This window comes from Eutrema salsugineum, unplaced genomic scaffold (assembly GCF_000478725.1).
Source record: "Eutrema salsugineum unplaced genomic scaffold, Eutsalg1_0 scaffold_16, whole genome shotgun sequence".
NCBI classification, from domain to species: Eukaryota; Viridiplantae; Streptophyta; class Magnoliopsida; order Brassicales; family Brassicaceae; genus Eutrema; species Eutrema salsugineum.
Window position 1 is genome coordinate 776,616 of NW_006256858.1, and position 25,929 is coordinate 802,544.

At 38.8% G+C, this 25,929-nt stretch overlaps 7 protein-coding genes across 7 annotated transcripts; 3 read left to right on the forward strand and 4 right to left on the reverse strand.

The window, feature by feature from the left end:
• The first annotated feature begins 241 nt into the window (after window positions 1-241).
• LOC18021185 (diphosphomevalonate decarboxylase MVD2, peroxisomal) lies at window positions 242-3,189 on the forward strand. The gene is made up of 9 exons (XM_006403536.2): window positions 242-531; window positions 695-893; window positions 1,119-1,182; window positions 1,427-1,571; window positions 1,949-2,035; window positions 2,112-2,269; window positions 2,367-2,415; window positions 2,589-2,713; window positions 2,794-3,189. The coding sequence occupies exons 1-9, from the start codon at window positions 322-324 to the stop codon at window positions 3,014-3,016; spliced, it is 1,260 nt and encodes a 419-aa protein (XP_006403599.1). The 5' UTR covers window positions 242-321; the 3' UTR covers window positions 3,017-3,189.
• A 166-nt stretch (window positions 3,190-3,355) lies between these two features.
• On the reverse strand, window positions 3,356-4,727 carry LOC18021186. Its single transcript, XM_006403537.2, has 3 exons — window positions 4,653-4,727; window positions 4,292-4,554; window positions 3,356-4,198 (listed from the first exon to the last, which is right to left on the reverse strand). Exons 1-3 carry the CDS (start codon window positions 4,660-4,662, stop codon window positions 3,419-3,421), a joined length of 1,053 nt encoding a protein of 350 aa, XP_006403600.1. The 5' UTR covers window positions 4,663-4,727; the 3' UTR covers window positions 3,356-3,418.
• Window positions 4,728-6,238: 1,511 nt separating this feature from the next.
• LOC18021187 (SUPPRESSOR OF ABI3-5) lies at window positions 6,239-14,142 on the reverse strand. The gene is made up of 17 exons (XM_006403539.2): window positions 13,854-14,142; window positions 13,674-13,759; window positions 13,049-13,170; window positions 12,820-12,860; window positions 11,919-12,627; window positions 11,749-11,820; window positions 11,566-11,658; window positions 11,385-11,464; window positions 11,150-11,294; window positions 10,403-10,484; window positions 10,165-10,256; window positions 10,008-10,076; window positions 9,258-9,437; window positions 8,313-8,508; window positions 6,959-7,786; window positions 6,642-6,826; window positions 6,239-6,559 (listed from the first exon to the last, which is right to left on the reverse strand). The coding sequence occupies exons 3-17, from the start codon at window positions 13,100-13,102 to the stop codon at window positions 6,371-6,373; spliced, it is 3,015 nt and encodes a 1,004-aa protein (XP_006403602.1). The 5' UTR covers window positions 13,103-13,170; window positions 13,674-13,759; window positions 13,854-14,142; the 3' UTR covers window positions 6,239-6,370.
• A 276-nt stretch (window positions 14,143-14,418) lies between these two features.
• LOC18021321 (protein SCARECROW) lies at window positions 14,419-17,223 on the reverse strand. The gene is made up of 2 exons (XM_006403540.2): window positions 15,149-17,223; window positions 14,419-15,035 (listed from the first exon to the last, which is right to left on the reverse strand). Exons 1-2 carry the CDS (start codon window positions 16,687-16,689, stop codon window positions 14,606-14,608), a joined length of 1,971 nt encoding a protein of 656 aa, XP_006403603.1. The 5' UTR covers window positions 16,690-17,223; the 3' UTR covers window positions 14,419-14,605.
• A 1,611-nt stretch (window positions 17,224-18,834) lies between these two features.
• On the forward strand, window positions 18,835-19,760 carry LOC18021322 (50S ribosomal protein L17, chloroplastic). The gene is made up of 2 exons (XM_024157978.1): window positions 18,835-19,121; window positions 19,207-19,760. The coding sequence occupies exons 1-2, from the start codon at window positions 18,902-18,904 to the stop codon at window positions 19,614-19,616; spliced, it is 630 nt and encodes a 209-aa protein (XP_024013746.1). The 5' UTR covers window positions 18,835-18,901; the 3' UTR covers window positions 19,617-19,760.
• Window positions 19,761-20,873: 1,113 nt separating this feature from the next.
• Window positions 20,874-21,893, reverse strand: LOC18021324. Its single transcript, XM_024157638.1, has one exon. It carries the CDS (start codon window positions 21,742-21,744, stop codon window positions 21,043-21,045), a length of 702 nt encoding a protein of 233 aa, XP_024013406.1. The 5' UTR covers window positions 21,745-21,893; the 3' UTR covers window positions 20,874-21,042.
• A 1,293-nt stretch (window positions 21,894-23,186) lies between these two features.
• LOC18021325 lies at window positions 23,187-25,885 on the forward strand. Its single transcript, XM_006403543.2, has 8 exons — window positions 23,187-23,653; window positions 23,829-23,976; window positions 24,073-24,223; window positions 24,316-24,441; window positions 24,519-24,599; window positions 24,755-24,947; window positions 25,040-25,310; window positions 25,395-25,885. The coding sequence occupies exons 1-8, from the start codon at window positions 23,462-23,464 to the stop codon at window positions 25,634-25,636; spliced, it is 1,404 nt and encodes a 467-aa protein (XP_006403606.1). The 5' UTR covers window positions 23,187-23,461; the 3' UTR covers window positions 25,637-25,885.
• The last annotated feature ends 44 nt before the right edge of the window (window positions 25,886-25,929 follow it).

The window sequence follows — 25,929 nt, forward strand, 5'->3', positions numbered from 1 at the left end:
ACTCTTTTTTTTGTTTCTCAAACTTTATAGGTTAAGTTTTGGTGTTTTCATCGAAAACTATACACTATAAGAGTGTCCTATAATAAAGTAGTGAAGTTCCTATAATAAAGTAGTGAAGTTTTTTCCTTCTTGGTTTACCAATTTTTTTTGGATAATAAAATAATTTAATTTAGGATATGTGTCCGAATTCCGTTATAGGCAATATGAGTCACTGTTATTTTCGAATCCTCCGTCTCTTTTATTTATTTTTGGATATATATCACTTGAAAGCTCCAGATCTCTGGGCACGAATATCACCTGAGCTTCGCGTTGGAGTTTCATATGGCGGCGGAGAAATGGGTGTACATGGTGACGGCGCAAACGCCGACGAACATCGCCGTGATTAAGTATTGGGGAAAGAGAGATGAGGTTCGGATTCTCCCTGTCAACGATAGCATTAGCGTAACTCTTGATCCCGATCACCTCTGCACCGTCACCACTGTCGCCGTTAGTCCTGCTTTTGATCGGGATCGAATGTGGCTCAATGGCAAGGTACTTTCGCTTCATTTCTTCGTCTCTTTGCTGAGATTTCAAATCTCGAATCCAAAGAAAAGCAGCAAAAAGCTTAAATATGGATTTTCAGTTCTGAGCTAGATTTGGATTATGATTTGAACGAGTCTTTTCGTTTTTGTTGTTTGATTCCGTGTTAGTATAGGAAATCTCTCTCTCTGGGAGTAGATACCAAAATTGTTTGAGGGAAATTCGAGGTCGTGCTGGTGATGTTGAAGACAAGGAGAAGGGTATCAGGATAGAGAAGAAAGATTGGGAGAAGTTGCATTTACATATTGCTTCTCATAACAACTTTCCTACTGCTGCTGGCTTAGCATCTTCAGCAGCTGGATTTGCTTGTTTAGGTACTCTTGCCTTTTCTCTCTGTTTCCTCCTCGTGGATTGATTGCTTTTTTTCTCTTATCCCCCTAAGCTCATACATTCATAGTTTACCGTGGTGCAACCTTCATGTTAAAGTTTAATTTAGTCGATGTTAAAACTCTTCATCTTTCCTCTAATGATAATAAGATTATCCATATCGTGAGCTTCAGAGTGCTCGTTGTTTATGATAAACTGCTCTTTTCCTACAGTTTTTTCTCTTGCAAAGTTGATGAATGTAGATGAAGATTCAAGCCATCTTTCTGCAATAGCCAGGTACATATGTAGTGGACTTTCTTCCAATATCATTCGTTACAATCTATGTGGCATCGTCCTCATGCACTGATTACATACAGCTACTATCTTGATTCTTTTTTACAGTGATCTTAATTTATGCCTGAGTTATCATACTAAAACGTTTTCCATTTTTTTTTTATTGTTGAATGACATGTAATCTGACATTCTTTTAGAAATTAAGTGGTACTCGTATTCACGGTTTAATTTTCTTTCTCTCATGTAGGCAAGGTTCAGGAAGTGCTTGCCGCAGTTTATTTGGTGGATTTGTCAAGTGGACAATGGGAAGCAAAGGAGATGGAAGTGACAGCGTTGCAGTTCAACTGGCAGATGAGAAGCATTGGGATGATCTTGTTATCATCATTGCTGTGGTATGGATCTTATTAATCTTTTTTTCTAGCGACTTTTTAGACTTGTCGCAGAAATTTTTCTAATTTTCACATCTTCCAGATAATGCCGTTTCTAATTAATTGTATGGAACAGTCTCTCTTGTCATATGATTTGAATGAATGACCTATATAATAAAAAATTTCAGAACACAATATTGAGTTGCTCGATTTGAACGTATGACTGTAGCATATTATGGATCAATACAGGCAGCCTCTTCTGCATTATGGCATGGCTAAGACAAGTTCGAATGATCTGTAACCTATGGAATTCCAGTGTTTGCTTATATTTTCTTCCGTTGCCTGTAAAAGATTTTTCTTTTTTTTTTGTTTTAAATATGTTTAGCTTGTGCTACACTCAGGTGAGCTCACAGCAGAAGGAAACGAGCAGCACCTCTGGAATGCGTGAAAGTGTTGAGACGAGTTTGCTTTTACAGCATAGAGCAAAGGTATGTTCCCTAATGTTTGATGAAAGTAGGCATTACCTCTTAAACCTCATCTTCTGGTTTTTTTCATTATCTTTAGGAAGTTGTGCCAAAACGAATCCCGCAAATGGAGGAAGCTATAAAAAACCGAGATTTCACATCTTTTGCACAACTGAGCTGCGCAGACAGTAATCAGTTTCATGCTGTTTGTCTGGATACATCTCCACCCATATTTTACATGAATGATACTTCCCACAGGTATTTCTCTATTTTGAGAATTATATGCTGCTTCTATTTATTTAACTATCAAACATCCTTTCTTTTCTTAATATCAAGCTGTTAACTGCTTTGGCAGGATAATTAGCTTAGTTGAAAAGTGGAATCGTTCTGAAGGAACACCACAGGTAAAGCCCTACCTAGCTGTGTCTTGTTCGATCTTTTGACTGTTACTTTGATTGGCAAATGTTATTTGCACAAGGATCAGGATGTGAGACAGATCAGACCACCTTGCAAAACTATTTTGTTTTTCTCAAGTATATAAACAATAACAAACAAACAAAAAGTAAAATCTCGACAGGTTGCTTATACATTTGATGCTGGCCCAAACGCTGTACTGATTTCACGCAACAGAAAGGTAGCAGTTCAATTGCTCCAAGGGCTGCTCTACTATTTCCCTCCTAAGTCTGACACTGATATGAGGAGGTGAGAGATAGAACTGTGTGATTCATTAACAGATAACTAAAAAGGTTGCTTGTAATGATTTTGGTTTCGATGTTTACCAGTTACGTAGTGGGAGATCATTCGATTCTAAAGGAGGCAGGATTAGATGGAGAAAACAGTGTAGAGAGTCTGCAACCTCCACCTGAGATTAAAGACAACATTGGATCTCAGGATCAAAAAGGAGAAGTCAGCTATTTTATCTGCACTAGACCTGGAAGAGGTCCCGTCGTGCTTCCTGACCAAACTCACGCTCTTCTCCATCCGGAAACGGGTCTTCCCAAGTGAGAATTTTCTCTGCTTTCAATCTAATGTTATTATTAGCATCCTTTAACTGCAAGTTTAAGAAACGATATTTGTGGCAGAATAAGTGCAATCTTCGTTGTTATCTACTGCTAGCTTTCTTGTTTCCAATAAATACAGAAGATCATACAAAATAAAGAAACAAAAAAAGTGCAAAACCAGAGATTTTTTACTCTTGATTTATTTACTAGAATATATCTTTTTACAACACTGCAACATATACAAGAGAAATGCAAAAACAAAAAAAAAAATGAAGAAATTCATACATAATACAGAAATTTATACATTATTCCAACTTTTTTTTTTTTTTGAGGGTGGGTCAAAATGTACAATTTTTTCCTGAGTCTAAACAAACAATGTAAAATTGAATGAAGAAGATTGATGAACTCAAGATGCTTGGGGAATAGGTAATAGTTCCTTCAAGACAGTTTCTCCCATCCCATCAGCATTTGGAAACAAATGACCAGCGCCTGGAACCTCATGATACTTTATCCAAGTTAGTTTCTGAGCAATGATCCTTTGTAGTGCCACCGGGACAAGCCGATCATCATCCCCTTGCCACAGATGCACCGATCCTTCACCTTTTGGGAAAGGATTCTCGATCTTCATCGGATCAAATCCCCATTTTCCAAATCCTACAATCAAGTCACGGTCTAATGATTCGTGTGTCCCTTGTTGCGTTGTTTGGTTCTTGTAAGCCACCCTTGCGGCGAGTTTAGGCAGTACAGCCATATCTTGAGGAGAGAACATCGTAGGGCTTGATTGCATCACAGATGATGTTTCGAATAGCTTTTGATTGTTCCACCAATAGAGTAGCCATGGCGTGTTATGAGTAATGAGCATCCCAAACCTTTCGGTTTTAGATTGCTTGTTCCATAGCTCCCAAGTCAAGCTACTCGGGAAACTTGGCCACCATGAGTTGGTTACAGGAGAAAGCAACGTGGCACCAGCGAGCCTGTGAGGGATGTATTTGAGAACACCCCAAACGGCTTGGCCTCCCATTGAATATCCAACCACGTAGAATTTGGAACCAAGTTGTAACTGGTCTGCGAGTTGTTCAACGTCACGAGCTAATGTCTTTTCATTGCGATTGGGATCAGGATCACTCTCTCCATAACCAGGTCGATCATATGACACAATGTAGATACCGTTTTTCTCAAGAAACCCCTGTTAAAAACAAACATTTCAATGCAATTACTCTTCTCTCTATTAATTAGGCAAAAAGAGAAATGTTAAAGAGAGAAAAGATTGAATCATTACAGGACGAACACGTTGGGCGATAACAGCATCACGTCTAAAGGTGGCGAATGCGTGGATAAAGATGATCTTGAAGGTGGCGTTTTGTCTACTAACTCCATGTTCTTGGTAGGCTAAATGGCGACCATCGCTGAGCCGTATCCTCGGGGCGGTGATAGGCGGTCCACCGGGCGTTCCGCAGATCTTAGAAGGTGGAGGTGTGACGGAGATAATAGCCCATGTCCCTAATGCAATCAACACTACTACAACGGCTCCTCCCACTAACCCTGTAAAAAAAAATTCTCAAAATCAAGAAATCAGTTTTTCACTTTTTCCTCGGCGCAAACTTACTTTTATTTATATAATCAATAAAAAAAAAACTCACATTTCTTCATCTTGAAAAAACGTTTACAAAAAGTTGGCAGACTTCCAAGAAGCAAATACCAACTTATAAAATTGGTATGTATAGGTTTTTAGAAGTGTTGAATTTGGATATATATATAGAGTCGGTAAAAACTTAAAACTGCAGAAGGAAAGCCTTCATTTCCATCTCACGTACTGAGCAAATATGACAACGTAAATCAAGGTGAATTCACTGATTTTTTTTTTTGTTTTTTGAGGCGTTAATCCAGAAATAGGCGGCAGCAACAAAACCCAACCATTACATCAATAGTTCCCACAAACGTTTTATTTAACCACTTTTGTTTTGGGAAGAGCCAATGACAGACACAAGCTAGTTTATTCACATGTTTTGTAATTGTCCGGACCTCTGTATATGTAGAAAATCTTATGTCCAAAAATAAAATAGGGAAATATCTTTCAGGCTGATATAGGGAAAAAATAAATGGAAATGGAATACATAACTAATTTTGGAGCGAATGCAATACATAATACGTAGTTTCCTTTTGTTTTTTTGTTTTTGTTTTTCTGTTGTTTGTTGAAATAACACCATCTTATTTAACACTATCCTTAAAAACACCAATTTATGTATCTTAAAAAAAAATCGTAGAAAATACCTTATGCTCATTAAAAAGTACCTTATGCTCATTAGGTAATGATGAAAAATTGTTGGTGACGTTCGAGTAATGCCTACAAATTAGCAGTCCAGCAGAAGGCAGAAGCTAGTTTATACTTTATATTAGGGCTGGGCACAGGACAAATACTTGCTAATTTTCTAGTATTTGTTATTTGGCTTGATCTGTTCAAGTAATTCAATTTATTACTTATACTTGACTTGTTTACTTGCTATATCAAATACTGGCGAAAAATTGGAGTACTTGCAAGTTACTTGATCCGACTTGTTACTTGCCAAAATCCATTACTTAAATCTCAAATATTTGATTATTTGAACCTAAAATACTTAAACATTTGATTATTTGAACTTAGTATACTTAAAATTAAAAAATTTCATACTAAAAATCAATAAATATGCTAATAAAAAATAAAATTGAAATATCGATATGTGATCAAAACCGAATAACAAATATTTTTAAACGGATAACAAATACTTTTTTAACAAGTAACAAGTAACAAATAACAAGTAACAAATAATGGGACAAGTATTAAAAATATTAATGATACTTGATACTTAACTTGTACTTGTAAGTAATAGATTTTTATGACTTATTACCCGGCTTGATAATGATAAATACTTGTTTTTTCAAAGCGGGTACAAGGCAAGTAACGAGTACGGGACAAGTATCAAGTATTAGAAATTTCTAGTGAGTTTAAAAAATAAAAGTAAGTTTGCGCAAGGAAATGTGAAAACTAATTTAAGTTTTTTTCTGGAACATCTAGATAACTTTTTCAAGTTTTCATTCAAATTGATTAATCCAAAAACAAATTTTGCAACTTTAGCCGTCCAAAAACAATTTTAGTCCCTCTTTCATTATTGTCTCCAGCCATGGCGAGAGACTGGTTTTTTTAAGGTTGTTTTTGGACGGATCAACTTAAAAAGTATAAAATGCCATGTTTTCAAACTGTCTTTTCACTAACAATTTAGAGAGCAAGAATCAAACTCACTTTCACAGTTAAAAGTTTAGACACAAGACAACATTGAAAATTCCAACTCCACTTTACACAAGAACAAAAACATCGCAAGAGTCAATTATTGTCAGACATGTCACGGAACCTCGCAAGAGCTTTCTTATGGAGAATAGTTCTGTAGGTATCACCAGGCTGAGCCTCAAACTCAGCATCAAGTTTCTTCTGGTGACTCCCAAGTCCTGCTCTCCTATCAACGCCTTGTGCTTGCACCGGTTCTTTCATTCCGCTCCCGTCTTTCCCTAATCCCTGCACCTTACCAACCATCAGACTATCTTCTCTACCATCAAAATACAACGTTATAAATTGATATTTTAAAAAAGAATTTTACCGATCCTTCGTGCCAGCCCATGTTCCTCAACATTCTGTTTCCCACATTACTTTCGTCTATTGCTTTCTCTTCTGTGATTACGTCGAAACTATTGACTTCGGTTGTGGTAATCCCACGTACACCCACGCCAGGAGGAAAAGGTGTTGGATCCGATGCACCTTTCCTCAACCCCACAACATCCTCATCTTCTCATTCAAACACACACCATATTAGCCAATCATGTTACAAAAATTTAACTCTCGTTTACGGTTTTTATTCTTGCAAGAAAATAAAAATCTACTTTGAGTGAGACAAGTCAAACTGTCAAGGACGCTTACTTGTATCAATAACATCATTTCCACTTGAAGCTGATGAACCGTATAAGTTTCTTCTTTCTGCAGCACGGTCGCGGTATGATGTCTGAGGCTGTTCTCTGTGAGTAGACACTGCAGATGGCGTTTCAGAGAACCTTCTTCTTCCACTCCCAGAAACCGAAACCGGGACTGAAGGCAAAGGAGTAGAAGGCAAAACTGGAGGCACTTGTACATTAGCTGAAGAAGAAGCTCCTCCCTGAGTCTCTCGAAAAGAAGATCCCATCAAAGGTCCTCCTGCTGCACTGCTACTCGAGCTTTCTATAGTTGGAGTCGTTGTCAGTGCAGCAACTCCATGATTGGAGGTAGTTCTCTCCTTTGAAATCATTGCATCAGATTTCAGCTTGCCCTTGGATTGTACAGTTGAGAAAGACGACCTTGCTTCAGCCAGAACCGTAGGTGGACTGTCACCGAGTGAGGGACGTTGTGTTTGTGTTTCATGGCTCCGCTGCTTCCACATGGTTAAAACATTACTCATTTTTTTCTTGCTAGCCAGTATGCTACTCTTTGACGCAAGTTTTATCTCCTTCACTCTCTCTTTTTCTCTCTTCTCTGCTGCAATTGCTGCTGCTGCAGCCGCCTGAACCGCGTCTGGTAAGGAGATAGCCTTTTCTACATTGGGGGTAGCAGCCGCAGAGATAATAACTTTTTGTTGAGTGGATTTCTCCATCTTGGCAGACTCTGGTTGTTCTTCAGTTAATTTACTCTCATTGTTCTGATCAGGACAAGGAACATATTGCTGCGTTTGAGGGTCATACGAGTACCAAAGCCCACTATTACTGTCATAATAGAAACCTGCATATTTAAAAGCATATCATTAATATAAAAACTACCCTCCTCTCACACAAGAGGAGCCAGGCTTTCCACCACCCAAACCAAGTAGAGATGACCATTGCTTACCAAATCATTAAAACAGTTCATCATTTAGCTCTATCAGATGCGAATTTTCAAAGCACATAGATAAGAAGGCCTAACTGTCCAATACTTAAAAGTCAAAAAGTGACAAAATCCATTGAGAGTCCTACTGAAGCCATAATCAAACTACATCAGATAGTACTTGATTGATCCCGACAGCAAGTCTACCTAAGACATAAAAGTGTGTATCTCTAAGTTTCTGTTTTAGTGCATTCAAAGTTAAAGAACATAGTCACATTAAGAACAGAATATGCACCATCCGAAACTTTGCGTTACACACAACAAGCCAAAATAGCAACCCTGATATAGTTTGAACAAACAAGACGTGGGACCTATTTGCAAAGAAACTATCCTGTAAAAAAATACACCCCACAGATAAAAAATAATTATATAAGCAAGTCCAAACCTGAATTTCCATCATAGTAATATCCAGAGGCAGCATCATAGTAGTAACCAGATGCTTCATCCCACACATAGCCGGATTGTGGAGCAGAAGCAGAAGCCCCTTTCTGGGCTTCAATTTCCCCAACGCCCTGGGCCTGCCCTCCAGTTTGTTTCTCATCAAAATTGTATTCCTTTGGAGCCCATCCAACACCGTCATACTAATAAAGACAATGGCAGTGCACATAGATTAGAAGAATCATAAGCATGACAATCTTTTTTAAAAAAGATAATGAAAAAATTAAACCAAGATTGAGCGAAATTCAGCCTCATAGCGAAATTCAGCCTCATAAGAAACATATTTATGTCCAAACAATGTATTTAACATTCAGGAAAAATTGTGCTTTTCCTTTGGCTAATAAATTATAACTGTCTCAATACGATTCTAGTACATTGAGTGACAAACTCCATTGACCACCAAAAGTCCGTAAATAACTAAGGATGTTTCCGCACACTGGCACAAGCTAATAATTATGTCGATACAACAAACTACAAGTACCACAATAGATTCTGTAGAGACGTATAAGTTCATTGACACACATAAACAAGAGACTGTTCTTAGACGACCAGAGCACCCCACGTGACTGATGAACCGTTTATTATTCAACAATTTTACACCATGCCTTGTTCAGGCAAGGTTGAAAATGCCAGAAGATGGACGTATCTTTAAACACTATATAACTCAGTCCTAGGTTCATACTGCATTTTAAGTTAAAGCAGACTAATTTGACCATTTACTCAATGTTCAGATTATTGTTGCACTTCCCATAACAATCAGACTGCTTTCACTCCCCAATCTCGTTGAATGCAAGGAAATTACTAAACACAAACTAGTCTGGCTTTGTTTCACTACATAACCATTATAACAAATGTAACTAATGATCAATGTGTGGCCAACTAATTCAAGTACCTGTTGAGAAAATGCTGCTGCTTCAATTGCGGCAGCAGCGAGGTTGCTGGAGTGAGAGGGTGCTGATGTACCAGTTCCAGAACCATGAATGTTCTTTGCATATGCAACTCTAAGGATTTTACCATGCTTTTCAAGAGTTGTTCCGTTTGTTGCTTCAAGTGCCTTGGTAGCATCCTCAACCTGCACGAACATAATCATATTCTTATGTTACAAGTTTTTAGGTGGATTAAAAAACAGTCAAATACCTACATAAACTATGGTAAATAGATTGACTATATTAAAGCAATTCTGTTCCAAATCCGACCTTTAAGAGAATCTGCAACCACGGAAATTACCAACTACAACAGAGACCAAGGAATTAATCTACAACAATAGCTTAAAAGGTCCATGCAAAGATTTTTAGATTATAGAAATAGCACGACAAAAGTAAATAATTAAGCGTGCCCATCTCCAAACATTGCATAAACTACCCACAACACTAGAAGATTAAAATTACTATAGACTCCGTTTCTGGCACTAAGACAAATTAAAAAAAAAAAAAGAAAAAAAAAATCACTTTCAAACAAAAAAACTGCCACTGATCATCTAGACTGGGTTTCTAATTTCTATACCATCTAATAACTCTCTGATCAAAAGTTACACTTGCAATAACAATCATCAGAAAGGAAAAATGGAAGCAGACGTGAGAGCTTGAGAAGTAAAACACCAGAGCTAGTAAGTGCAACAACCGACTTGGCTTTGAGACCTTACCGAGCAGAAATGCACAAATGCAAATCCCCGGCAAACATGAGTGAACTTGTCTCTCACAAGTCGAAGATCCTACACAATGGTGGAAAGAGAAAAAACAAGTCAACTAACGTAAAAAGTACATATCCTAAACAACGAATCCAAAAGGGTTTTTGTCGACCTTGATAGGAGCATGTTTGGAAAATTCACACCGAATCATTTCCTCATCAGCATCTTCATCCAACCCACGTACAACTAAAACATGAGTTGGACCTGGAAAAGTAGATAAGAACGTCGTTTACTAAGCATAAATGGCATGTACAGAAGTGCAAAAACTATAACCTTAGCACTTTCAACTGTTTTCTGACCAAACAAGGAAATCTAAAACATCTTGAATAAAAAGCTGATCATATTATAACCTGTCTCCAAACTTCGTTTTCCTGCTGGGTTTGACAAACCTATATCGGCTGAAGGAGAATCCTTGGTCTTGGGTTCACTACACTGCGTAAGAAAAAAGAGATCGAAGGTATTTGCGCAATGCCCATAAGTTGTTTCTGCCATATTAAAACTGCACCTAAGAAATTTTTTGTGTTCTGCCATTAACTAATACACAGGCAGCTGCATGAAAAAGAAGCTACAGGTTCAATTGACCACCACGATCTTGAACTGGAAATAAACCCTTGCTTGAGCTTAAACAAGTAGAAGGAAAGATAAATCAATAAAGAGCACTTGAAGGAAGTTATATAAGTTCTCTTTTGAAATTTGATTTATGATAGCTATATCTACTGACAAACAAACAACTGTAAATGCAAACAAATATATTCTTACCATAGGTATGCGCATCAACGAGTCTACATAAAGATAAAATGTTCATATACCAATTATTAGTGACATATGTATGTCACCCTAGTCCCAAACATTAAGTGTCAATTGAGATACATTTTTATCACCAAAAGGAACTCAAATAATTATTTTTTTGTAGCACAGAAGAGATACTCCCTGAGGGTTTTATCAGTTCTATATTTTTTGGTATTGTCATCACCAACTCATGTTAACCAAAATGAGAAGTTCTACTTTATATGTAAATTCATCTAGTTTGTTGATGCGTTCATGCGCTAGTCCTGGGTATGAAATCTACAGAACTTTTTTCCAAACAATGCACCAACCTGAAAGCAGGAGGTTCGCCGCGCAAAATTGATACAGCCACAGATTGTACACATCCAATCCGTGGGAACCATCATGCTTTTGTTTCCACCATAACTGCGCCTAGAAGCACTTTCCTGCCTACGGGGCACACCAGCCCTAGGTTCACTGCTCAGCACACCACATTTCAGTTAAAGAATGCTACACAAGTAACTAGGAGTATGAAATTAAAATCAAAGTAAAATAATTTTAAAAGACCTATAACGGAAAATTAGCTTCCTTCCATCCATAACTATACCATCATGCTCAATTCTGTCCATCATGGTACGTGCAGCATCCTGCACAGACAAACATACGTATTTGCACTCACTGGGTTGAATAGAACACAAGAAAGAGCCACAAGGAACTAACAACTTAATTAAAATTTAAAAGTAATTACCACCGTGGGGAAATCAATAAATGCAAATCCACGAGAGATCCCAGAATTTTGCTCCCGAATCACACGGACATCATGCAGAGGACCCCATTCAGCCTAGTCATGCACAAGGGAACAATAAAGTCATGCAAGAAAAATTGTTCAACCCTGACGATATATAATTTTGGAAGATGAAGAAGAGATTACCAGAAGCTGGTATAGATCATCTTCTGTTGATTTTGTTGAGAGACCCTTCACAACAACAGTGGCAGATGGGGTCTAGCAAAAACCATAAGAATACAGGAAAGGATTTTTTAAATGTCTTCGCAACAAAACAATGTAAACCAGGGGATGGGGGTGGGGAGAATATTATATACAGAAGAAAAATGATCCTGGTTATGTCTATCTTCATATTCTCTTCGCCTCTCACTTTCATGCCAGTGATCGTCCTCGTAGCTGTCTTCCCGGTAACTCCGCCCATGGCTCCGACCTCTAGGAGATCTTGATCTTGAGAACTCATCACGTCCAGCAGAGCGAGATCGAGATTTCTCATATCTCTTATGTGGACTTCTTTCACGGCTGTAACATCGTTTGTCCCATTCTCTATCACGTGAATCCCACTCTCTGTCACGTGAGTCCCATTCTCTATCCTGCGAGTCTCGGCTCTTTCGATTGCCATCTCTCACACTGCCCCTTTCATAATCAGAATCATAACTCCGGCGAGCATAATCATAATCTCTTTCACGGCTATCATCTCTGTTATGATGGTAGTTTCTAGATCTATAGTTATAATCACTGCAAGAATAGTCATCACGGCCATCATATCTTGACGATCCTTCGTGTCCATGATCACGGTAGTATCCATTACGACTCCCAACTTCGATATCATGATAATAACCAGCAGCATGGCTTGTATCAGTGTAAGGCTTGTCTTGCCTACGAAGTTCACGAGGATAATTTTCTTCATAGTTTTGCCTCCTAGACTGAGGCAAAGGACCCAGGGTATCATGTCCAGGTGGATAATTGTAAACATCATCACGCAACAACCTTTTGTCGGGATATCCCTCATCGTATGATACGCCAAACCTGTAAGAAATGTAAAGTAGGAGATAGATTAAAAAAAATGAACTATCATTACTATGTCCACACAAGTATCCAAACCCCAAGTACAGTACAATAAATGCAAATTAGTGATAGTAGTTAACACTAATATACGTGGTTATTCACCCACGAGAGCTAAAAACTGTACAGAAAATAGTCAGTTCGACTAGTACTCACCGATTATTTGGATCATGCTCAGTACCATAACCCTCCGGAGCCTGTGAATTGAAGAGAATAAGCTAAGTCAGCAACAAACATCATGACTGATATTACGTTAGCCAAATCCCATCCACATCCTCATTTTCCAGGTCTCTCACTCCACGGATGGGGGGCCGTAAAAATTGACATTCACAACATCCCTAATAATTTCTTGTTTATCATCCCATATATGTAAGTAGAAACCCACAATTACACTGTTATTATCCCATTCTTGCTGACGACCAAATCGACCAGGATCCATTTCCGGCCAGTGCACCGAGCAACTCTTTGATGGAGAGAATATTCAAAACTTAATGTTCACAGTCCTTCCTGAAATGCACGCATGAACAGACAAGTATCTCTCAATGCATGTATAATCAATAATTCCCAAGACATAACAATTCTCTTACGAAAATGGAAGCCTCAAATAAATAAATAAAACTCTTCCGAAGTGAAATACGAGATTTTATGGGCAACTTATCAGTAACAAGACTAAAGGATCACCAGCCACAAACAGATTAAATCCATAGCAAATTGAAACTCAGACGGTCGTCAGTAACATTTTTAGAATCTTCACTAAGTAGCAAAACATGCATTGGCTAGGAATTAACAAAAACACAGTAAGAATGCATACGAAAATAAAGATCCTTCTATGTTCAACTAAACAATTTAGACCTTAATATTTGACACAAATACTTTCCTAATCAACTTGAAAATCAGTTATAGATAGGGTTGCCTGACATAAATTCCCTGACGTAATCGAGCCTTAAACGTTGCACAAATTGAAAAGCTCACATCCATGAAAAAATGAAAAAGGTAAAAATGAAGAATACCACGATCAAGTCTTAACCCCGATGAACCGAAAGCAGCAGGACGACGCCGGAGCAAAGACACCAGTGAATGGAAAGACGGCGATGAGCTGTGATAACAGCGGAACAAAGACTTGGAATCAGAGATTTATAGAGAGAGAGAGCGTAAATCAGGGAGCCGAGAACCAGAGGTAAGAGACAAGCCTGAAACCGGTGATAAAGCAGATACGCAGCGAAGACAAATAGCAAGAGATGGAACTCGAGCGATGGAACTATCCGTATAAAACGGGATGGTTTTCAACTTTTCAACCTCAGAAAACCCGAGCAGCACCGTGAGAACTCAAGAGAAGGAAAACACAAATTTTCAAAATAGAAACAGAGCGATCAATCGATCAATTTCGAGAGAGTGCGAATTCGAGTTTCGGCTTTGCCAAATCGAACTTAATCAAAATTAGGGTTTCGTCGTTGTTGAAGACGAGATGAGAAAGGCGACCATATGAGAGTTATTTTATACGAAAGAATCCAAACATCTCATTTTTTTGGCATTTTTTAAACAAAGTTAATTTATATGTTAAATGAGTTTTCAGGTTGGTAATTGACATAAAGAAGCAATTGGCCCAACATTGAAAAGTGTTGATCAGAAAGTTAGCAAAGCTACTATTTTACATGATTACTATTTCAACAAGTTACATAAAGTTCGACTTATTGTATCATTGTATGTGTTTTTTTTTTTCTTTCAAACACCCAACTTTCTTCTAATCTTCCAGGATCAACAACTTCTATGTATATTCCACCAAATAAGGCAGCAATACAGAGTGCAAGTGGAACGAACAAAAGACTCAAGGATCCTCTCTTTTTTCAACACATAAACAAAAAGTAAACCCCAGGTGAAATCTATTTATGGGCATTGTTTGTCAAGAAAGAAAAAAGAAAAAAAAAAAGACAGAAAACTAAAGCTAAGAACGAGGAGTCCAAGCTGAAGCAGTGAGCAAAGACAGATCTTTCCATCCAAGCTTAAGCGTACCATTATCATCAACCAAAGTATAACCATCAGAAGGAAACATTCCCAAAAGAAGAGTGGCTTGCGTCGCTGCATTTCCGGCCAAAGATATGCCTTTGAAGCCACACTGCTGCATTTTCTCCCTCCAGCTCTCAAACTTCACTTCACCACTCCTCGACGGTCCTCCAACCGCCAAAACATTCCTTATCTCTTTCGACAGTAACTGTTGCTCCACCACATGCCTCTCTTCGCTCTCTTCACCGTAGCTTGCTCCAAGAGAATCGAACAGTGCCGAGTAGTAATGTATTGCTTCCACAAATCTTCCTAAGAAGGAACCAGCATGGCTCAGGTCTTGTTCCACTACTGTCACAACTTTAGGAGCTAATCTGTTCATTCCCAATTATTAACCCACAAAAAAAGAAAGCCTTTTTAAACATCCCTCTCTCCAATACGATAGATATCTAAAAGAGTGATAAAATGTAATGATTATTGTGTTTACCTTTGGAGTAACCAGAGGGTGTGTGTATCAGAGCCAGTGACATCATAAAGGGAATGTTGAAGCCAGTGAACAGCAACAGCTTCTCTTTTCCTCACATTGAGTCTTTCTGCGTCCAAGTTTCCAACTTTCTCAGCTAGAGGGCAGAACTCGAAAGGCAAGCCAAGCTTATCCGCGAAATCCGAGAGACGTTTACCAGTAGCCTGAAGAGCTTCCATGGAAGTACCAAGACCCGTGAGACGCACGTGAGGAGGTCCTCCAGGTCTAGAGGCCAAGATGTGGAACAAACCAGGCCATTGAAGTCCCTGCATGATGTCCAAATCGATGATGTGCACACTCTCTTCTTTCTCGAACGCTTCTTGTATCGCTTGATTCGCCGTGAAGTGTGAGAATTTCACTAAAGGGCTTATCCCATTGAACACTTGAAACGCAGAGACCATCTTCAAGCTGTGCGTTTGTGGCATCCACCGTGAAGGCAAAGCAGCGTAGATACCGAGACACGAATTGAGCAGTCTCGCTGACATAGCTTCGGAGAAGTAAGCAGCGACTCTCTGCGCAGATGTTCCGTAAGGAGTAGAGAGCTGAGAGATCTCGAGAAGAAGCTTGTTTGCTTCTTCGAGATTATCCGCAGAGACTGCCTCAGCACACTGTAGCAGCAATGTGAGAAGATGCAAACCTTCTTCGTCTTGCTTCTGTCTCTTAATCTCTTCTTTTCTCTCTCTTAACGCCTCCGCCGTGGTTGTTACGGTGGCTGTACAAGTCACCGCCGTCTCTGGCGGTGGTGCATCGGTGGAAGAATTTTCTCTTTCTTGCTGCTGAATCGTAGGAGGAGGAGGAGGAGGCTTATGATGTTGTTGTTGTTGTTGTTGCTGCGTTACAGGAGGAGAAGGATTGTTAGGGATCTGATGATGATAGAGAGGTTGAGTGATGGAGTCGAAAGGTTGAGGAGGAGAAGGGTCAGAAGAGGAAGAAGGATCAAGAAGCATGAGAGATCGGAGTCTGTACTCGAGAAGAGCTCCAAGATTTGGGTTACAAGGGAAGATAATGTCTCTAACGTTTTGGATAAGTTGAGGGATTGAGACAGAAGTCGAGGAGTGAATCAAGTCTCTGATGATGGCGTCGACCCAGACAGTAGGTGAAGAAGAAGAAGAAGCTGAAGGGTCTTGTTCCATTGTCTGTATGGACATCGCCGTCCGGCGGTCGGAAGGGAAAACCGGAAGACCGGAGAAGCCGCAGACGGAGAGAGGTGGCGTTGGCTGAGTGGTGGAGTCGACGGTCACGGCGGAAACAGGCGGTGGTGGTTGTGGTGGAGAGGTCATGAAGTAGGTGGAGTCAAGAAGGTGAGGGGCACGGCGAGGAGGACGATGGTTGGTGTAGTCAGGGGTGTTTAAGGAAGAAGATGAAGACATCTCGGAGGCTAATCGCTTTCTCACCATGACGGGAGGAGGTGGAGGAGGAGGAGGAGCGCTGCTACTACCGGAAGAAGTGGTTCTGAGAGGACTATGAGGAGGCTGAGCGCCGTTGAAATCGCCGGAATCCGCCATGGAGACTGAAGGGTTGGTCGTGAGATTGCATGGTTATAAATAGGGAAAAAAAATCCAAAATCCAAACAGAAAAGGGGGATTCTTGATTCTTTAGTTGATCTTGTTCACGATCTCCGATGAAGGTGAAGAAAAAAGGGGGAAGCAAAATTAACAAAAGAAAGGAGAGTGTGTGTGTGTGTGTGTTTGGAAGAGAGTGGGTTGGAGATTGATTCTCCGAAGAAAGGGGCTTTGCGTTGTGGTGGACGAGGACACTGAGAGTGTGGCCGTATCTTGCTCGTCTTCCTCCTTTCGAATTATTGTGAATGTCGCTTCATACATTTAATGACTCTTTCTACCTCTATTCTTATTAACTCTTCTTTCTCTCTCTTTCTCTTTCTCTGGTTTTATTAATTAATTTGGTTAAAAATAATGTAAATGGGAAGAGATTAGGTGGGAGATCGGAGATGTTCGTCGTTGAGTGTTTGACATCTTCCTTTTGCCGATCCATCTTGTTTCTTCCCCCCACCTCTCCCTCTCTCTCTCTCTCTCTCCCACTCCCTCTCTTACTCTCAAAATAACAACAAGAAGATAATATTATTTTGATTGGTGTATAATAATTTAGCTCATTTTCGTGGAACCGGTGCAATATCACTTTTTTACTAATAATCCACGAAGACTTAATCGATAGATGGATAAGTATCCGGCCCGGTCGTCGGGTCAAACAATGGGTTTGAGAAATTATAGTATGTTTTAGAGTAACTCCGATGTGACAGAATAACGCCAATTTTTGGTCTTGTAATTGGAGTTGCTTTTAGAACTAAAATAAAAAATTAATGTTCAATATGTGTAGAGCCACATGACTCTCACCGTAATGCGCAAAAATAAAAAGATGGTTAGTTCTGGACCGAGTGATATACAAGTTCACCACCGTTCAAATATGAACTCAGTGGAGTCGCTTCTCTTTTTTAAATACAGAAAAAAAAAAGAAAAAAAAAACAGGAAAAGAACAAAAAAAAAAGCTAAGTATTACTATTATCAACGGACCAGGGGCATTAACATGTGAGAGAAATTGGACAAGACGTAGAGCTAAAACAGTAAATACAAAGACGAAACAAGTAAAGAGATGCACATGTTTTGAAGAGTCCATTACACCAACTGTCAAACCCCAGTTCCCGATAAAAATCTGAAACTAGTGTTTGACATTTTGCTTTCATCTGCATCCCCATCTTTTCCCTTTTGTCCTTTTTTTAACAATTTTCCTATAAAAAGTTTCTCTTATTATATTATTTTTTACTACCAAGTTTTGGACCTGTTTCACTGACAGTTTTTAGACTTTTGTACGTCAAACACTAGCCCCCATGGCCCTTATAATAATAGCATGGCTTCCGGCTTGGGCATTGCAGTGAGCCCTAGAGAATCCATCCACGCTTTTTACGATCATATTTTCCCTTTTTCACTTAATTTTATTTTATTAGTTTCTTCACAACGCAAACACACGGCTCAATATGAAAGTTCTCGGCGTAAAAAGCTGAGTGTCTTTCTCCAAGTTCATATTCAAAAAGTCGCTATTGCCCTTTGCAATTGTATAATTGGTTGCTCTATACAAACCGTGAACCGTGAACCGTGAATATATTTTCATTACAATTGTATAGAAATCTGAGAAAATTTCACATTAAAGTATTTTTCTACTTTTGCTGTAAAAAAAAAAGTATTTTTATGTGTGTTGTTTATACACAAATAAACCGTAAAATGTATTACTAAGGACTACTGCTTGCTTTTTTACACATACGCACTTTGTCAAGTAATCAAAAGTATTTTCTACATTTGTAATGAATTAAGGTGGAATGTAAGTGGTAATGACAAAAAAAAAAGTTCTTGTTGTGAGCTTTTCAGGCCAAGAAATTTGGTATGGTGTTATTCGATCAATTGTCATAGACTAATTCGAATTCAGGATATACTGAGTTTTAATTATCTCAAACTCCTCCAAGTCTGAATCCATTCTTATTACCAAACCCAACTCTGAATCCACTCCTTATTACCAAACCCAAAGAAGTTCCGATCTCAAGTCCCAGACCAAATACAATTGGCAAATGGAAAACCTGTTATTTAGGCCCATTAAGGCCCATTCGGAGGTTTTCTGATAAACACAATCCTCTTCCTCTATCCCCCTTATCCTTTCAGGTTTCCACTCCTTTCGAGTCTCTTCCCTTTTGTTACAGAGAAACACACTGCAATGGCAATTCCAATGGCAATGGCGACACCTACAGATTCCGTCAGTAGAGTCTGGAGCATGTCTTCTCTCAGATCAGCTCTTCCTTCCGCCGTATCTTGCCGATTACCTTCCTCGTCTTCTCGCCGTCCGGTCACTCTTCGTCTCCCCGTCTCTTCTCCCTCTCTCCCTTCTTTCTCTGGTCTCTCTCCGGTCAACCCTCTACTCTCAATCGGACTTCCAGGTAATTTCACTTTTACTAGAGATATTAATCGCTTCAATTTTGGCTCCATTGAATCTCCAAAATAGCTACGGCTTTTCAAACGCAGATTGGAAGAGTTTTGAGGATGGGTTCAAAATTATTGATGGTGGTGGTCGTGTTTACGCCATGAGACACGGTAGGAGAGTCCCGAAGCTCAATAGACCACCGGACCAGAGGAAAGCTCTCCTTCGGGGGCTCACGACGCAGCTGTTGAAGCATGGACGAATCAAGACTACTCGAGCCAGGGCCAGTGCGATGAGGAAGTTTGTTGATAAGATGATAACGATGGCTAAAGACGGTTCTCTCCACAAGCGAAGGCAGGCTCTGGGATTTATCTACGAGAAGCAGATCGTTCACGCCTTGTTCGCTGAGGTTCCGGAAAGATACGGTGAGAGGAATGGAGGTTACACGAGGATCATCAGAACTCTCCCAAGGCGAGGTGATAATGCTCCAATGGCTTACATTGAACTTGTTTGAGGTTATCTATTTTGTTTTTCTTATCTTTTTTGTTCAGTGTGTCTCCTTAAATTGCACATTTGCTCGACCTTCGATTTGTAATGAATGATGCAGATATGAGATCGTTTATTTTTGTTAGTGAGCTTCAAATTCGACTTGGTAAAATGTGTTTTTCTTTCTTATGGTACGATTTAGAGTTGGAACGATGAGGAAATATATGGATTCTTAAGTTTTCCTGGTTAAGAGTTTTTGTAGGAGGATGCTCGAGAGAATTCATTTCTTAGGTTTTGGTTTGTTTTCTGTTAGTAATGTTGAGTGAGAGAGGTATCAAGAGTAAAATAAAGAGAGGCAGAGCAGGGAACAATGAAGAATACAGCTTTATTAGTATATATCGAAATAAAAGCCTACTTTTTTTGCATACATATCTTTACCAGAAGATGAAGTCAATTCACAGTTTTGTGCTCATTCCACATTCTTGGTTCTGCACTTTCATGGAAGGGAAGTCGATGGGGATTTTTCAATCCGATATAGCAAACCAAGTGTTTCTTGAAGATTCTCCAAATATCTTAATTTTCCCTGGGATCTTTGTCTTTGTTTCCAACACAATCTTTCCGCCCAATATAAAATCTTTGTAGAATAAGACGACAAGGCAGGATCGACGAACCTTTTATTTTTCACGAATAACCTGGAGACTAAGCGTGCAATTGAGCTGGATAATCAAATGGCAAGGGTATACGCGAGGCCACGTCTTGCACGGTGGCGGATTGAAACAGAACTATCGGGTGTTTTGGTTTGTAAACCGTCCATGCCAAAATTAAGGCAATGAGGAAGATAATGGTTAAGATGATGCCTGAACCTGGGCAGCAAATGCACCCTCTGGGACCTCTGGGTTTACGTTTAAGCTTGGTCATGATTGATGACAAAATTATAATGTAGTTTTTGTGGATGATTTTTTTTTTTTTGTTTGTTTGTATATTTGCAGAGCTTGAAGCTCAGTTACATAAATATGGATATCTAGATTAAAGTAAAGAAGAAGTGCTTTGATTGCAACTTTGAGCTGCCAACTAATTCCTTCCAATCTGCCCCATTAATTATTATGACAGTAATTAGAATCTGATTTCTTTTGACTTGTTCTTACTGAAATAGTTGAAAGAAACTTAGCCATCTGTTACGTTGACACGTTGATTTGTAACGACTCAACGTGTTAATGCTTTTGCTGAATCATCAATTTGAGATCTGAACTGATACGAACGTAAATGTCAAAAAAAAAAAAAAAACAACAATGCCTTTTCAATTTTATTTGTTTCTAAAGCGAATAATACATACATACACAAGATCAAAAGATTTCAAAAAACAAACAAAACCCCATCAAAACAAGAAGACAACGAGTGTAGATCTATAAAAATTAAAAGCTTTTCAGATTCCTTTCTTCTAGTGAAGATGAGAATCACAGCTTAGTCGAGTACTTACAGTGCCGACTCGTGACGTTGCGATTCGAAACAGAGATGTTGAGATCGCAGGAAGTAGACGATTGGACTTTAATCTTGAAGATGTTGAGAACGCTTACTTTTCCGGCGACTTTAACGAAGGTGTTGAGCGGGATCACCCCAGCCATGACGTCAGAGAGAAGCTGCGATTCGGCGAGTAATCGATCCGCCATTAGCGTCAGCGTTAGGTTCATCGCCTTCGTTTTCTCCGGCCCGATTCGACTCGCCGGGAGAGGCGCTTCACCGATCAATTGGCCTCTGTAATTAAGTAACGCCGACGAAGAATCGTAGCTGAATCCGACGCGGTTAGGGTTTTTCAAGGAGAAATCGACGCGGAGCGTTAGGTTTAGATTGACCTTGAGAGCAAGTGGATCGACGGAAGCTTGGAATCGATCCACGGCTACGGAATCGATGGTGGTGATTGGGCGTTTGGCTTTGAACAGAGTAAGGGCTAAGACTAGGAGGACGATAAAGATGACGAGGATGATGATAAGGAGAGTAATGCAGATACAGATTTTGCGGTTGCGTTTCCGCGTTTTTCTACCGCCGCCGTTAGCAGACTGCGTTTCCATGGCAGCGTTTGTCTTGGGCGCTTCTGCAGCTAACATGGCTACTGCTGGCTTCTCCTTTTTATCATCAGATTTCATTGAAAAGCTGCTCATAATCTTTTTCTCTACGCCTTCTTCTTCTCTGTTACGCTTTCTAGTTCTCTTCTCTTCTCTTTTTTTGCAGTTGTTTTTGTTTTTTATTTTTCTCTCAGTGGTTTTTCTTTTTCCTTCCTCCAAAAGGGGACTATTTGTACACGGATTTGTAACCAAATTCTTAATGACATATAAGTCAAATAAAATATCCGAATTTCTGTTTTCTTAAATTTGAGTAAAAGGTTTTGTTTGTGCATTTGTCACGGATAAAATATTTTAACCATTTTTAAAAAGTTTTTGGCAATAAATAAACGATCCGAATGTTCTATACCTTTGATGCTTAATAAAAGCTCCTGATGGTGTGGACGGTCATGTATAAGACGAAGTAAATGTGGTCAATGCAAGAATACAGTATTAGTTGTAGGTTGAGCAGCGTTGAAAATTCATTGATTAATTGATTACTTGAGCAAAACATGTATCATTTTAATTTATTTTTAAAAACAAAAGTTTTCAACGAGTGCATTAATTGAATTCTCACAACTGGACGTGGAAGGATGGAGATGATAAAAATAATAAAGTGAGGTTGGATGTAGAACTCAACACATGGCTATGTATGAGATCCGTCGCTTTTGCTAATTTCGTGTGGTAGTTTACATCTGTTCAATGAATAGTTGACCGTCTTTGTCTGGGCCCATTCCTTCATTTACTGGGGATGACTTTTTGGGTTTAAGCCCGTTAAATTATTCTTCCTCGCTTATAAATGTTTTTGATCATGCCTCTCCATTTGTTCTATTGACCTACACTTTTGCCCATACATCAATTTTCTATCACTATATAATTGATTTATGAATTTTGTTTCTAAATCTTATAAAAGATTGAAAACTGCGAAAAAAAAATTGTCATGAACAAGACTTTCAATGGTTTTCTGAAGAATTTATAACAAAAATTCAAAAGTTCTAGATGTTTTTGATTTTTTTTTTTAATAAGTTTTGTAATTTGCGGAGAGTTTATGGTAATATATACGTGTTACTGGAAACTTGAACTCTACCAACAATTTTTCGCCAATACATAACGAAGAGTAATAATGCTTAGTTGATAGTTTTGTTCAACATATTTGAAAGAGCTGTTTTGTTACTGAATAAAAAGTGTAAATGAAATGTAAAAATGTAAAAAGATTATGATTCTCAGAATCTATAAAGTTACTAGTCGAAAAAAAAGAAATGTAAGCATTACTCTTCTTCGTTAATTCACTCTTGGATTTGGAAAACATTTTTCTAACGAAATATACCAAACTAGTTTCCGAGTCCAAAAGTAAATTAACGATTGTCCTTATAAGGTTTTATTGGGACATAATAGCCCAATAGAGTTATCCGACCCATAAAAAAAAAATTAATCTCAATACGTGTCGTTTTGAGTAATTATTTTATTTTTATTTTTAATAAACATCGCTGTGTGCGAAATGATTCAGATTGGTTAGGCTGGTTCGTGCTCGAAATTGGGATTTTTTTGAAGGAAAGAGCTTTTGAGACATTGAATCAGCCATTCCAATCTGAATCTGCAAACTCTTACCGTCTTACGTCACAGTGGGTATGTAGTAGCCGTCACTTCTCGTCTTCCTCTGGAGATTTCTTCTCTCGCTCCCGCTAAACTGCGCCGCGTATTCCCTCTTCTTCCTCATCGTTAGGGTATCCAAAAAAAATTTCGAAAACCTTCTCTAGGGCTTCAAGGAGAAAGTTAGATGGAAGGAAGAAGGATTACAGCTAGCCCTAGACCTTGCAGTGGAAGAAGAGTTGTAGCTAAAAAGAGGTCTCGACCAGATGGGTTCGTCAACAGCGTTAAAAAGCTTCAACGAAGAGAAATCTCATCTCGCAAGGATCGAGCTTTCTCTATTAGCACCGCCCAGGAGAGATTTCGCAACATGCGTCTCGTGGTAGCTCTTCTGATTTTTCAAGCTTTTGTATTTTGCCCTAATTTATGTTATTCAGAAAATCTCTCTCTCTCTCAAACCCTAGAAATTGCTTTTTGGCTGCTTATTAGTTACTCAATTTATACTTTTCAAATGATATGAACTCGATTCAGTAACTAATTACAAGCTCTTCTCACAGGAGCAATATGATACACACGATCCCAAGGGACATTGTTTAGTTGCATTACCATTTTTGATGAAAAGAACTAAAGTTATCGAGATAGTTGCTGCAAGGGACATTGTCTTTGCGCTTGCCCATTCTGGTGTCTGCGCAGCTTTCAGCAGAGGTACTTTGCGATAACTTGACTACTTTCTCTTTCAGTTTTTTTTTTGTCTGTGTTACTTAGACGCTTTACCTTTGTGGATTCTTTATGTAATTGCAGAGACGAACAGAAGAATATGCTTTTTAAATGTAAGTCCAGATGAAGTCATCCGGAGCTTGTTCTACAACAAGAACAATGATTCTCTCATCACGGTTTCAGTTTATGCTTCAGACAATTTCAGCTCTTTGAAATGCAGATCCACTAGAATCGAGTATGTTGTCTTCCGTTTCATTCTTATTTTAGTGTCTATTTTCGTGGGTTTGTTCAAACTAATGTGTCTTTCTGGTTATGTTTAAATATTAGGTATATTCTGAGAGGTCAGCCAGATGCAGGGTTTGCCCTTTTTGAGTCTGAATCGTTGAAGTGGCCTGGTTTTGTAGAGTTTGATGATGTCAATGGAAAGGTGCTTACTTATTCTGCGCAGGACAGGTTATTTTTCTGGTCTACACTTTCCAAACTTTGTGACTACAAGTTTCTTCCTCTCAGCCCATTAGCTGTTTCTGCAGTGTGTACAAGGTTTTTGATCTGAAAAACTACACCATGCTATATTCGATATCAGATAAACATGTCCAGGAAATTAAAATCAGGTAACTTTTATCCATTTCTCTTTAGCCCTTTTGTGTTTCCTGTTTGCAAATGTTGAGCAAGTTACTTATCTGACTGCTCTGTCTACTAGAATGGACTGAAAGACTTGTGACTTAGTTATGTGTACCTTTAACTCCTGTTTCTTTTCCTGCATCAGTCCTGGGATAATGTTATTGATCTTCAAGAGAGCTACCAGTCATGTTCCTTTGAAAATTCTATCGATAGAAGATGGCACAGTTCTCAAGTCCTTCAATCATTTGCTTCACCGGAATAAGAAAGTTGATTTCATTGAACAATTCAATGAGAAACTTCTTGTTAAGCAAGAGAATGAGAATCTCCAAATCCTTGACGTAAGCTTAATTTTTATCGTATTCAAATCAATGCTTCAGTTTCTGTTTTCCATGTTTATTTATAAAGAATTGTTTCTGATTTGTAAACGCAGGTCAGAAATGCCGATCTAATGGAAGTTAGCAGAGCTGAGTTCATGACACCATCTGCATTCATATTTCTGTATGAGAACCAGCTGTTTCTAACATTCAGGAACCGAAACGTTTCCGTGTGGAATTTCCGCGGAGAGCTCGTGACTTCCTTCGAGGATCATCTTCTATGGCATCCGGACTGTAACACAAATAATATCTACATAACAAGTGATCAGGATCTGATCATCTCGTATTGCAAAGCAGATACGGAAGATCAGTGGATAGAAGGAAATGGTAAGTATATATAATAAGCCTCCACATTGAGATGCATACCCTTTAAACTAACTAATCTCACTGATTGACTTATTACTGGTGCAGCGGGATCGATCAATATCAGCAATATATTGACTGGGAAATGTTTAGCTAAGATAACATCAAGCAGTGGACCTCCAAAAGAAGATGAGAGCAGTAGTAGCAGTTGTTTTGGGAAGAGCTCAAAGCAAAGAAGAAACGCTGTGGCTGAAGCTTTAGAAGACATAACCGCTCTATTCTATGACGAAGAACGCAATGAGATATACACAGGAAACAGACACGGCCTTGTTCATGTGTGGTCCAATTGATTTCACATCACATCACATCCTCAGCGTTAGCCACTACTACTTCTATTGTATTTTAAGGTTTCCTTCAATTGTGTGTAGCGTTCAATTTCTTTAACTTAGTTATCTTTGAACAGCTAGCCATTTGTGTTGTTGTGAACTATTTGGGCATGTGTTTGTGAGTCAGAATGCCAATTATGTACACTAATATCATTGTACGTAACATTTGGGTTTGACAAAATTCTATTGAAGACCCTTCTATTTCACTTCAAAGAATCTCTGCTTCTTTGGAAGACCCGTCAAGGCTTCAAGCTAAT